The 14,438-nt window shown below is 38.7% G+C and overlaps 1 protein-coding gene across 2 annotated transcripts in view; it reads right to left on the reverse strand.

Annotated features, from left to right (window-relative positions):
• LOC126377039 (probable sodium/potassium/calcium exchanger CG1090) overlaps positions 1-14,438 on the reverse strand; it is a 48,824-nt gene that overhangs the window by 10,232 nt on the left and 24,154 nt on the right. Inside the window, exons 9-16 of one of the 2 annotated variants that reach the window (XR_007567781.1) lie at positions 14,300-14,391; positions 13,547-13,650; positions 12,790-12,933; positions 11,436-11,520; positions 11,082-11,246; positions 10,347-10,449; positions 9,858-9,988; positions 1,444-9,295 (exon numbers count right to left, since the gene is read on the reverse strand). Coding sequence is in view for 1 of the 2 variants with exons in the window: in XM_050024659.1 (XP_049880616.1) it covers positions 9,096-9,295; positions 9,858-9,988; positions 10,347-10,449; positions 11,082-11,246; positions 11,436-11,520; positions 12,790-12,933; positions 13,547-13,650; positions 14,300-14,391 (1,024 nt within the window). In the remaining variant the exon portion in view is untranslated. Of the gene's footprint in view, positions 1-274; positions 9,296-9,857; positions 9,989-10,346; positions 10,450-11,081; positions 11,247-11,435; positions 11,521-12,789; positions 12,934-13,546; positions 13,651-14,299; positions 14,392-14,438 lie in introns of those variants that run through there. The other variant, XM_050024659.1, reaches the window with a different exon arrangement.

Consider the following 14,438-nt stretch of genomic DNA (forward strand, 5'->3'; position numbering starts at 1 on the left):
GAGAACCATGATAGTCCAGTTGGTAGAACGTTAGCCTCTCACTTTGAGGTCGCAGGTTCGAATCCAGCACAGGCCTAAACCAATGACCAACATCGTGAGAAAACCCACATTCCCGAGAAATGCATTTTCGGAGGTATGTGACCTAACCTGTATTGGGCTGGTTTTACCTTCGCGGTTTGGAAGATCAGACAGGCAGTCAGTTCTATAAAAACCGGACCTGTCAAATCTTCAGGTTAGGTAAGCGGATGATTTTTGTAGAAATAACAAGACCACGCCACATTTTACACTTTATTTAACATCGTCTTCATGTACTTACAGTAATTAACAATAATTCACGTAATGTTATTTATTAGCTCGTATGCGTACGCGCACCAGCTATGTACAGGAACACCTAATCTAACCGTTACATACCAAACACCGATAAACAGTATAACAAATTGGTTAAAGGTTATACAATATAATACTGCCGGAAATCACTACAGTAACAAGGTACTCAACAAATATTACAGACATATTCAACAAAGACTAAGGGTGGTATTAATAAACTAATCTCAGCTTTGAGACTGCCCTTGAGATCATGACAATGTGACAGTTCTCATATAAAACAGGGACTTGAGCATACCACCCTAAGGGTGGTAGACTGCCCTCAAGATCATGCTCAAGTCCCTGTTTTTATATCAAAATTGTCAGCATGTATTAAGTGTGTAGAATATTTGTAAAATTGATATTATTATTTGTTATTGTTTTTAAATAATCTGAGTGTATGTTTGAAAAGTAGCTCGGTGGCGCAGCGGTAAACGCGCTCGGTCTGTGATTGTTCAAGCCGGTCATAGGGTGGGTGACCACAAAAAAAAAGTTTTCATCTCGAGCTCCTCCGTGCTTCGGAAGGCACGTTAAGCCGTTGGTCCCGGCTGCATTAGCAGTCGTTAATAACCACCAATCCGCACTGGGCCCGCGTGGTGGTTTAAGGCCCGATCTCCCTATCCATCCATAGGGAAGGCCCGTGCCCCAGCATTAGGGACGTTAATGGGCTGGTGATGATGATGTTTGAAAAGGCAGTATTTGGTGATACTCAATGAAAAATAACAGCAGTTTGTAACCTAAACACCATGCACGGAATAAATTTCATTTCATTTCATACCACCCTATATGAGAATTGTAACATTGACATGATCTCGAGGGCAGTTTCAAAGCTGAGATTAGTTTATTAATAAGTACCACCCTTACACTCGAATTCTAAGATGTTATCTCCTACCTTCTTCTACTCCGTCCCCAGTTGACGCCACCTCCAAGACCTAGAACTCAGCTCAAAACAGGTATTCTTAAACGGCATCATACCCTTAACTCGAGTTTACTCCTTTTTTTGACGTGACTTATTGTAGATTTGCCGCAGATGGCATTAACTACTTGGTCGGACAAATGGGGAGCGCTGAAGGCTCTCACCCGGTACAACGTTGAAGACAACAGGCCTGAGGGTGCTCAGTTGGGCGCGAACCTCGGCTCAGGGCGTCATCTGAGATAAAAAAATAATTGAAATAATCAACCCTAGTGGGTCGATAGCGATAAGCGCTGATTGAGGGAAGTCGACCACGCCGGCGGGGTCGGTATCGGGGCGAGTTTACTCCAGAAAGGCATGACGTCAATTTTTTATTATTATGTTGGTAGTGTGATATGCTCGACTCCAATGAGTGAAGTCTTCAAGTCGAGGACGCAACTGAAAATACCAAAATGTTCAGTGGAGTAGTGGACGAGTCGAGAGAACATCTTAGACTTGGGGTGTTATAATTTCGATAGTTTCGACTGAAAAGAGTAGAAATATTAGCACATCACCCCGGCTTCATTGGGTACAATTATTACCCTATAGTATATTTAAAAATGTAAATCGTAACAGAGAAAACCGCGTACAAATCTATTTAGTAGTTTACGAATAGGGTTATTATATTTATATACCTTAAGTGCAGTTTTTTCTGATACAGTTGGCTCGACAATTATAGACGGTGATACGGCTCACCATTTCTCACGTTGGTCTAACAGAATACTTGATGAAGAGTGCGTGGGTTGCTTAGTTCATCTTGCAGAGGATTCACCTTTGGACTGCCCTAATTATAGTCGTGAGCTTATATGTTATAAAAGGAAATAAGTACTTTTAGATGATTTTTTCACTCTTTTCAGCTTTAAACTATAATGAAAAGTTATGCTTACATATCGGGTACAACGTTTTTACACGTTCTGAGACAGATCGTCGAGAGACGAGGGTAAAAATGGCAAGCGTGTGTCAGAATGGCGGCGAACGTAATGTTTTGACTATGAATCATTCGTAAAGTACACATACACATATGTGTGCTTTAGGGGTTTCCTGTTTGTACTCTCCCCTATTTTCAAAACTTTTATAATAACCATATCTTTTCATTTAAAGTTTTGTATCTGTACTCGTTTCTCGACGTAGTGTGCTAGACTTACAGAACGTGTTTACACGTCACACAGATAATGCTAGTATAAGATGTAAGTTATGAAATTATAACATTTAATTTAAAACGTTAAAATTTAAATGATACGTCTTACGCTACAAGGATATAAATACAAATCAACATTGAATATTTAGGTAACTATAATTTTTACACACGAATTAGACATTTGATATAGGATTAACAGGTGAAAAGATAATAATTTACTTAGAATAAGGTACATAATGACGCCGAACCTGGCGGACACAAACTTAATCTTAATTTGACAGTTATAAAAATAATGCTAACCTTCTCTAACGATAAACGCTAGAAAGAGACAGAGTTAGTTTTACACATGTCAATTTAGTTTGACAGTTCCAGTAACAGATATCCCTGTCTCTTCTTTGCATTTATCGTTAGAGAAGGATATCACTACTACTTTTACTACTATCTAAGTAAGATCAGGCTAAGTTTGTATCTGTCTGAATCGACACTATAATTATACAGGCAGTTAGTGACATTGTAACGAAAACTTTTCGAAGACGAATTTCCTGTCGGAAAATTAATGAAAATTTTACTACCTTTTAAATTATTTTCAGTCCCATTTTGTGCTTTAATTCAAGCTGCATAGAATTCAAATTTAAAAGAAAATAAATAAATGTGAAATGATTAAAAACCATCAATGTTAATCGAACAAGACGAATAGTCGCTACGTACATATACGTAGTCTAGCGATGTAGCGCGGCAAAAATACAAAATATTAATTAAATATTTCTGACAAGAAAAACACTTCGTTTTTAGTAAGTACAATCAAACAGGCGTTCTTTTTTTTCGTTACTGTGTCACTAACACGCTGATTGTATAATATAATCTAGCACGTAGCTATCGTAAATGCTAAAGAGATGAAGCAAAATAGCTGTATTACTTTCCCAAACATTTATACTTAATTCTTTTTGTTCTGATTATGGTAAAAATAACATTTTATAGCAATATGACTTTTCCGCATTACTTAGTTTTAAAGTGCAAATCTATTTCAATATCTATTTTGATAGCAAAGTTATCTTGAGCCCAAAGCATTTTAAGAATTAAAGATATTTTTTTCATTGATATTTTTATAAATCAGTATCACATTATTAAGTTTTACAAATACACAACTTCAAGTCAACATCAGCGGGCTTAGCACCGTAAGCGTGCAACTCTTTCTCGCCTCGACATACGTCACCCGTCACTCTCTCACAGTACTGTACAGAAAGAGACAGATGAACTCTCTGGCGGCGAGAAAAAGTCGCATGCTATCGGTGGTAGGCCCGCTGATCTAATAAATACTAGGCAAAACTAACTAATTATTTTTAAGTAATCTATTTTTGAAGTAGCTTAAAAAATTAAACAATATGAACATAATAAAAAAAGAAAAAAGAAGTGTTTTAAAACTTACATCTAATTAATGGTTAGTATGGTCCACTACTATTTACATTAGTCAAATTAGGCTGTTGTTACAACCATAGATATATTATGCGCGTTCGATTAAAGCAGGAATGTTTAAGATACACCACGCTTGAACAAAAATGAGATATTCTCTATTCGTGTCTTTAAAACGCTTGTGTCTTTAACGCTTTCACACGACCATTTTTAAGCGCCGCGTTTTTAAAGAGAGAAAAGTCATACACACTTATCTTTAATTGTGTAGTCTTACTTTCGTTAATAAACACACAAATAAGAGAATACCTCTTTATATTAGTTACATCATCAATAATTACGTTGTAATTAATTGGCTCCAATTTCATTTTTAACAAATCGTTGGTTCTTTTAAAGATCTTGAGATCTTTTAAGTACATTTTAGTCTCGTTTTAATGTTTAATTGAATTATTCAATTGACCTTATTAATTGATTCGTGTAGGTAAGCACATGCCTGCTACATTAAGTCTACGTAGATACAAATAATGTACAATTTCGAAGCTAATTTTCAACATGTCTCGTGCATTTGTTCTTTGTTGCAAAGTATTGCAATAGTAGCAGTGGAATATTTAAATTAGTATTAATCATAATGATATCGCACAAGATAAACATTTATAGTTTTGTGACCTTTTTAAAATAATGAGGTAGTTATAAATAATATTATAAAAACGGATAATCTTTCATATTATACGCTTTTTGGATGTTGGAAGATAAATTATATCAATTTGTGTATTTTCGCAACAGTTGACATTTGGCAGTTAGAGGTCGACTTCAAACGCAACATACAAAGTTATTGTCGTAATAATGCTTAGTAGACATATTTATTTTTATACAATTATAGATTTTAATTGACGCTGTTAAGACTACGTAACTTATAATAGTTATGAAAAAACATCAAGGCGTGATAAACATTTTTTTTTTAAATAAATCATTTAATGGGATATTTTTCTATTTTTATATTTCTGCTTTGCACATCTTATGTCATGTTAGCCATATCTAATTGACACTAAATAATTGTAATTTATAAGCCAATTCATATCTTAGTGATCAAACTTTTGAATTTATTTTGGTTAATTAAGTTAGCGACCGTTACTTGAGCGATTACAAAGCTCAAAAATGCTTTTAAATTTTTCTTTTTCTTAGTTTTCTCTTCATATAGTGATTTTATAGTTCTTTTCACAAGAACACAGTGAACGCCGCTTTTTTGATTCGTTTGTTTTTAGAATATTCGACTCAACTTGAGTTTTACATGACTCAAGAGTAGTTGAATCTCATTTGAAAATGTACCGTTATTCATTTCAATCTAAAATCTCTTTCTATGATATTTATCAAAAGATTTTATAATGTGTTCTCTCATCCGTGATAATGTTTAGCTAGCTAAGCTGGTCAGTAAACAACCTCACAGCGACCTAGCAACCATCACTAAAAGTGTAATTTTTCCATGGTAAAACGTAACAAGGTATTTATTTTTATTTTCTCACAATACAGCCCGGCCCTTAACACTTTGACTTACGGGTTAAATTTTTGTAACAAGCTTGCTTTGCGTTTTCCGACGATTTTAATGTACACTTTCTCGCTTACCGGAAATCCGCACGCTTAAAAATGTCAGTGTAATAGGCATCTTAGATATGACGACTATAAAGGAACTATTATTACTTACCGACTCTTTCCAACTCAAGTTATTTGTCGAGATAGAGCGAGCATACATCGTTATATTCTACCATGGTAGGTATTTATTCTACCACGCTGAACCTATTTCTAATACAAATAAGACTTCACATAAAACGATTTTCACATTATAGGCAGAATGCAAAATAGGCACAGCGTAGTGTTTATTTAATAATAATTATAATAATATTACAATACGTATGTTTTACCTACCTATAAATTTATTTAGCTACATAGATCACAGAATTGGAATGGGATTAGTATTAATAAAAAATAATGTGGGAAGAAAAAGTTTGGGATAGGAGGTATAGGGTTGTTTTTGGGAAACACTTATTATTAATATGATAATTCGTCAATCATGCTGCACCGCGCCTTAGGTAGGTGTATATCGAGACAAGGCGGCCGAGTTGCCCCCTCCACTCTGTATCTCTCTGTCTAAAGCATACATACATACCGGGCGGGCCCACAAGCGATCAGAAAATAACTCATAGCCTACGAATAAATAATAAGGTCATAGCCAATTTTAATAAATTAATATATGAAGTCTTAAGGTGGATATGATGAACCATATTATGGTAACAGGTGACTAGACAATCACCTATCATGCTGGAAAGGACAAAATCTATAAAATAAGATATAAGCAGCTGAACGCATTCGTGGGCTCGTGGGGATGCCCGATCGTACCTCTGACTACCATTCTTCACATTTGCGTCTCTGTTTGACTGGGACATTATTAGAAGTCATGCTTTGTTTTATTTCCCTGGTACACCAATCTTAGAGATCCCAAACATCGGAATCCCGAGATTGAGAAAAAGTTCGGGGATTCTGGGATAAGAAAAGTCTTGGGATTGAAATCTCTAGTCTGTCGCCTGTTACTCTAGGCACGGTACAGCGATTGCGGTTATATTTTTTTTTTATAGGAAGGACTTTATAGATATCGTTGGTTACTCTAATAAGGTTCACATGGTATAACTTTGGAAGATCGGGTAACTGGTCAATTGTTTCGTTAGAATTTAACTAAGATTCATTACAAAAAAGCGATTTTATATCTTAGGTATCTAGCCTAAAGTATTTGTTAATCGACAGGCAACTGTTTTTACAGAAGCGGCTACCAAAACGACCTTCGAACCCAAAGGGCAAAACAGGCCGTGAAACAATCTATGTTGGAGTATATAGCGGCAACGAATTCGCGAAACTCTTCATCGCTCTAAAATTGCTCCTTGATATGATTCAAAAATAATGTCAATTTATAATTACCAACTCTTTCTACATGCGTATCCGTAGCAAAAAAGTGTAAATTCTATTTAATTTATACTATATCCTCGTACTGGAGGTTAAAAAGACCACATGGAAGCAATTCATCTAAAATACCAATATGTTTTTAGATGAATTGCTTCAATGTAGCCTTTTTAACCTCCTGAAAACTACTATGTATTAATTTAGGTAATTCGTCATATTCTCGATGTTTTGTCTCTTTACGGGTATTCAAAATTCGTCTATAGGATAGGTTAGTGCTTAAGACCTTACTTATGTACATTCTAAAAGATCGAGATCATTTTAAAAATGAGTATTTTACGTCTTAAAGACTCGAGCAAGCTATACCTAGTACAATATCACATCAAACAACTAAACAAGAACTATACATAATGCAAAGCTTTTTAGGTACACATTACAACAACCTGAAGTAAAATATTTTCATGAATACAGCAACATACATTTTCTGGACATATTTACTTACCTGCAGCTATTTGAAATTATTTATAAGTGCCACTAAAATCTATTAAATATTCATAAGATGAGTAACACCACTGAACCGTAGCTGTGATTTTTATTATTTACTGAATTAAACGCAAAATTGAGTGAAAACTGACTGAATTTTGTGCGTGCTAGCTCTGGGTATATTGCAATTATGACAAAGTAATTACAGAATTTTTTATAGCATTTTTATGTCAGTATGCGTTCATTTTATAACTGGACTGCTCTTACTGCATTTCTCTTCCAGACACTGGGTTACAGACCTTCAAAAACAGATGAGTACAAAAATGTATTCATCAATGTGATACGTGGCGCAAATGTCTTAGCGTTCAATGCGGGCGGTGTGAAAGCGCGTACAAACTGTTGAATACAACTTTGTATTACATTGCCAAATAATTAATAACAATGTAAAAACTACATTTTTCCTATGTGTAATAGTAAAAAAAAAATACTGATGAAATAAAATTGTTTCAAAAAATTATATTTTCGATCCTATTTCGTTTTCACACAATTTTGACATGTAATCTTGTATGTAACTTTATGTAAAAGTAGAAACTAGCAACATCGATGTTTTTTTTAATCATAAGACTATAGCATAGTAGAAAACTTAAATATTTATATAAATATTTTGGTGAATCTGCTTTTACAATGAGGATACAACCCGCCTGTTTTTCCCATCAAAGGGGTTAAAAAGCCCGCATCGAAGCAATTCATCTAAAAAAGCAATATTGCTATTTGACATTTGTGTGCATTGCGCACTTACTTTTATATGCGCAAATGTCAAATTGCAATATTGCTGTTTTAGATGAATTGCTTCAATGTGGCCTTATTAACCCCCCAGGTGTTCCTACTGTGTGAGTGTTCTTAAATTTTGACAGTTCCCTGTATCATTTGAGTAAACAAACATACTGTTTTGGTTATATTTTTACACTATAACCATTTGCGCAGAGCGTTTAACTGCAAAATCATAGTTTTACTTATATTTATTTCATAAAGATCGGAAAGAAGAAAACTTATAAAAACTTATTTTCAATCAATCTACTTTTTCCAACTGATGCCTTTCTATTTCGTAACTCATCCTACAGAAGGGATACACTCCACGTTGATTCACGTTATAATATAAAAATTTATTACGAATTTTAGGTGGACACCTGGGTCGATAAAGTGGAATTCCATGCAAAATTCGAGACTCCTAGCATTTGTGGTGTAATTTCCGACATTTTAGAGAGAGCAAATGGCATAGAAATTGGATTAGCAGACTCACCAATTTGTGTTGTAAATATTCGATTATAATACTACATTTAAATAGGCCGTTAATGAGTACTGTGGGGTTAAAAAGGCAAAGGTGGGATTAAAGCAATTCATCTAAAAAGCAATATTGCTATTTGACATATGTTTGCGTTGCGCACTTACTTTTATATGCGCAAATGTCAAATTTCAATATTTCTCTTGTAGATGAATTGCTTCGATGTGTTCTTTTTAATCCCGGATTACTGAAAGCTATGTACGACAAATTAAATGTTAATTTACTTTACAATTAGTAGAGCTAACAGCTACAGAACTGACTCGTCGCATTTCGATTTATTGAATAATTAATATACAATAATAAAAAGGGTATTTAAGTCTTAGTTTGGTATTGGTTTTAATAAAATATCTGCGCGGTTTTAAGCGCTATCAGACTGAGATGAGGGGGGGATTTTTTAAAATAAATTAGCTGTACCACTCTTTTTTACCAACAAAGTAGGTACGTTTTTCCAGAAAATTCGAGCGTTTTTAGTAGGTGGAGCCGCAATCAGGTGGGTGGAAGTCTCCGAAGACGTTCAGCTCATACAGACTGGCGAAGGTGATGAAGAGAAGGTACCACACCATCAGCACAGCGCCGTACTTGCGGTCGAGCTTCCAGCCGTTGGCGTGGGTCGCCACCACCAGGAATATCACCGTCGAGAACAGCGACAGGGTCGAGTAGACCAGACCTGGGGGCAAAAAGTTATTATTCAAAAGCACATTCGCTTATTCCTAAGATCTCAATTGGGTAGTTTCCTAGGTCAAAGATCATCATCAGCCCATTAACGTAACCACTGCTGGGGCACGGGCCTTCCCTATGGATGGATAGGGAGATCGGGACTTAAACCATCACGCGGGCGTGATCTAACCTGTATTGGACTGGTTTTCCGTTGGTACTTACACATACATAATACATAAACTTACGCCTGATATCCCTAATGGGGTGGGCTGAGCTAAAAGTAAGCATTCTTAACACAAAATCTTAAGCGATAAGGCCGCCATTTGCCATTTACTTAGTTAAGTCTTTTTGTAATTTTTTATTTTTATTTTGGTGCAATAAAGTGTATTTGTATTGTATTGTAAAATCTTAAGACCGTCCGGTAAGGCTGGTTCAGACAGGCAGTCGCTTCTGTAAAAAACCGGACCTGTCAAAACTTCAGGTTAAGTAAGCGGACCCTGTGAAAAAACGGAATAACGCTAGGGAGATGGAGTTCATAAGTGACGTCAAAATACCGTTTAGTCCAGACTGACCTTTGCTGATGACGTTGACGTGGCTGCCTGGCTGGATGATGGCCGTCTGTATGAACCAGGGGAGCCCCAGGCACACCAGGATGTCGAACACGTTGGACCCCACCGCGTTGGACACCGCCATATCACCGTATCTGAACAGGAATATATTGGTAATCTTATTTAACTAATAATAATAATATTTTTATTGACAAAAATATCGGTACAATTTAAGCATAGTTGACATGAATATAATCGAGTAGGTACCATAGCTGACTAAGTATAGAAATACTTGTATTTCAGTCTATGATGCCTCTCTTCTGGAGAAAGACACAAAAATGTAGCCAGCATACAATCTTATGTTTCCGACAGAGTAAACAAAAAAAGTGACACTGCGCATAACTGTGCATAGCAGAGCTAAAAAAACAAGTCTAATAAGGTTAATATTGGGAGAATGTACATGTCCACGAATGAATAATAAGTAAGTAAATAAAAAAATGGTATAATGCTCACCCTTCCTTGATGACGGCGAGTGATGAGAGCGCATCCGGGACAGATACGCCAGCAGCCACGAACGTTAGACCCATCACCGTGTCCGGGATACCCAGGGTGAAACCTGCACATAGCAACACAACATCATCACGCCTGTCTTCTGCTATCGTGTGGGTTGTGAGGTGTATTACCAATCCCATCAACCCTGGTGTCAGGGTTATTATTGAGTCGCCAATGGCCCCTGACATGGCTCATGTAACGACTACTTACTTACATTAGTAAGTAGTAACCGGGATCAACGGCTTAACGTGCCTTTTGGACAATCAGGTGACCAGTCTGTAATGTTCTAATCAAACTAGGTATCACCAAGTGACTTTTGTAATATGTCCCCACCGGGATTCGAACCCGGGACCTCCTCATTACTACTTTATTATTACTCATTTATGGTCTATACCTCTAATTTTACTGAATCAATATTTTCCAATATTAAAAATATCTATGACATCATAACATAACAAATACAGCTTGTAGCAATCTCTTCCGGTCAACAAAAAAAGATCCCATGCGATAATTTATCGGAGTTCTGAACTCATCTTGCAATTTTTTTTATTATTATTTAAATAAAATATGTAGTTGTTACAGAGCGACATAGGCAGTAGTCACTAAGGTCTTTATTACATAAAGATTTTAAAAAAAATATCCCTAGTAATCAAGACCTCAAACCCACTCTGAAAGTAACCTGACTTTTGGACTTACCAATGATAGTAATCATCCAGACCATGAAGTATGAGTAGAATGAGATCCACAACATGGAGACGAGGAACGTGACAGGGTACCAGGGCCCGCGGCAGTCAGGCATGGTGTGGCGGCAGGACCAGTGGATGGGATACGCTACGTACCAGAACGCTAGCTGCAGAGGATCTGTGGAGATGCGACATTATAAGCTTCTATCGTGTAGGTAGTGAGGTGGAGTACCAACCTCATCAACCCTTGTGTCAGGGTTACTATTGAGCCACCAAAGGCCCCTGTCATGGCTCATGTAACGGTTAGTTACTGGGGCTGTACCAAGGAAAAAATAAAAAGAAAATAGCAGAAGAAGAATATACTCACTCGCATTGGCAGGTTTGATGAGGGGGTTGACAGCTGTCTCCGGGTTGTATTCCTTTGCTTTGTAGTAGGTTGGTACCACTGGGGCCTGGTGGTCATAAATCACTACATAGTATAAAACAGAGTCGCTTTTTCTGTCCCTATATCCCTATGTACGCTTAAAACTTAACACTTTCAAGGACAGAACGTCTAATGACGTTCCGATTCCAAGTTGTCATACTCTCATACTACCTATTATGAACCACCAATGACCCATGGTCTCTGTCCGTGAAAGGGTTAAAACTACGCAACGGATTTTGATGCAGGTTTTTTTAATAGATAGAGTTATTCAAGAGGAAGGTTTATATTGTATAATAATATCCATTAAATAGTGGAGAAATACTGTTATTTTGAGGTTTTTAATGTGATGTCGTTAATAATTTCATTTTTTCGTCAGCATTGCACCCGAGCGGAGCCGGGGCGGGTCGCTAGTAAACTATAAAATGATATACTTAGATCTTAATGTGAGACGTACTAGATACATGATGTGATACGTAGTGATACATGATATGATACTTGGTGATACTTGTTGACACTTGGGGAGGTTAGGACCTCTTTACACGTGAAGTTCAGAGGTCCTGTGACGGACACCAAACATAACATGCGACAAGACCCGCAGACGAGGGTGTTCTCCTTAAGGTGTGTCCAAACATCGAGCGGCAATCGAGCGCGGCTGCCGCGCGCGGCCCGCCGCGCTCTGTTTAGACGACAGCCGCGCGCGAACGCTTCTGGCTAGCTGCCGCGCGCGAGCATTCTTAGTCAACATTCGGCAGTAATTGTGTTTGGGCGTATTTCTGCGCACAAACATGATTCTGATGCCAACAGAAGCGCGCGGCATATCTTGGTTGTGCCGCGCAGTACTGCCGCGCAAACATTAGTTGGCTTTGTCCAAACTAGAGCGCGGCAGAAATGTGTCCTACAAATGCCGCGTGTTGCTGCCGCGCTCTTGTTGCTCAATGTTTGGACACACCTTTAGGCCAGAGGGTACAGGTTCGAAACTATACGGACCTGTCCCAGAGATGGAAAGGCGAGGTTGTGAAAGTACTGGGGCCGGTGCACTATATGATACGTGGTAATACATGGTGTAATACTTGGTGACACTTGGTGTGATACGTGTTGATACATGGTGACACTCGATGTGATACGCGATGACACATTGTAAAATCGTAAGATACTGCAACTGCAAAATAATTCTCCCTGATGCTTAGTAAATAATGCAGGCAGAATTGAAAACGGAACAAGCGAGTGGGGCTATGGGAATTTGTGTGAGACCGCTATCAAAACCCCGTTCCCGCGTCACTTGGGCCATCAAGCTGACCTGTGGCTGCGGCTGCGGCTGCGGGGCGTCACCAGGCGTGCTGCCGGCGGACAGTGCTGGGCGCGGGGCCTGCGCGGGTGCCGTGGGCTCGGGCGGCAGGCCCCAGCCGATCGCCGCCGGCGCCTGTGCCGCGGTGTTCGTTTGCTGCGTAGAGATACCATAGTTTCATAAACTGCCTATATACGTCCCACTGCTGGGCACAGGCCTCCCCTCAATCAACCGGAGGGGGTATGGAGCATACTCCACCACGCTGCTCCACTGCGGGTCGGTGGAGGTGTTTTTACGGCTAATAGCCGGGACCAACGGCTTAACGTGCCCTCCGAATCATCTTACTTTTTCGGACAATCAGGTGATTCAAGCCTGAAAAGTCCTTACCAAACAAAGGACAGTCTCACAAAGTGATTTCGACAATGTCCCCATCGGGAATCGAACCCGGACCTCCAGATCGTGAGCCTAACGCTCTAACCACTAGACCACGGGGGATGTGTACCATAGTTACTCATATGTAACTGTATACAAACAATTCCAGTGTCTTAACACGTTGACAGTCCAGTGATCCATATACGGATCATGACGGTCATGACGGACATGACCCATACATGACCCATACATGACCCATACATGACCCATACATGACCCATACATGACCCATACACTTGGATCCCGGGTAACTTAGCAAAGGTTGAAGTATGCGGGACTTAGGAAGTCAAAACGTTTTGTATGGGGACTGTCAACGTGTTAAAATAGTTGAACATACCTCGCCCCAGGCGTTGTTAGGGTCCCAGCTGCTGTTGGGGTCCCAAGCGTTAGTGGGGCCCGCGTTGTACGCCGCATTGTCGTACGCGCCGTCCGGGTTGTACGCTGACCAAGACAGTTAAACACATACATGATAGCGCGACAGCGAAATATTGAAAATCTAAATATTATGTTAACTGTAAACAACCCGTGCGGCTAGCAAACAAACAACACCTGCACTTGTTTACGACACACGTGCAAGGTACGGTAGTGGGGACAACCCTTATAAGACGGCGAGCCGCACGAGTTGTACCATTCTTGTGTCGAACTCCGTACAGAGAACATCCAATAAAAGTAATCCGTGACAGTGAGCCATTGTTTAACTGGCGCTATGCGTCCTCCACAAAGGACACTGTTACCTTGGGATCAGAGTATAATATTCGTACTCTAACATACATAGTTATAGTTTGTACCCGCAATCTTTCAATTACAATTTTTACACTTTTCCTCGCCTTACGGTTGTCTGCAAGAAATCGCTTTAAGCGATAAAGGCTCCAATATTATTGCAGCTCTTACAACCTGTAGCTCAGATAAGTAGCTGCAAGAAAAACCTCGGCACAGAAGCAAACACAGATCACATCATACATCAACAATGTAAAGAGGGTATTTCAGAATTGGTTTTTCAAGTAGGCACTTTGTGGTTTTCAGTATAGTGTATTTTCAGTGTAGTGTATTCTCTGGAAAGTATATTTCGATGATGCAGTGTGTGACTTACGCGGATTCTGTAACGCAGTCTCCTTGGTCTGTCCCTCCACCTCGGTGTACTGCGCGTCGCCCGCGGCAGCGGCTGGTTGCGCCTGCGCGCTCCTGGGGGTACAACATTAACAATTTACAACTTCTAACACGACTCATCT

This window comes from Pectinophora gossypiella, chromosome 22 (genome assembly GCF_024362695.1).
Source record: "Pectinophora gossypiella chromosome 22, ilPecGoss1.1, whole genome shotgun sequence".
Classification (NCBI taxonomy): Eukaryota; Metazoa; Arthropoda; class Insecta; order Lepidoptera; family Gelechiidae; genus Pectinophora; species Pectinophora gossypiella.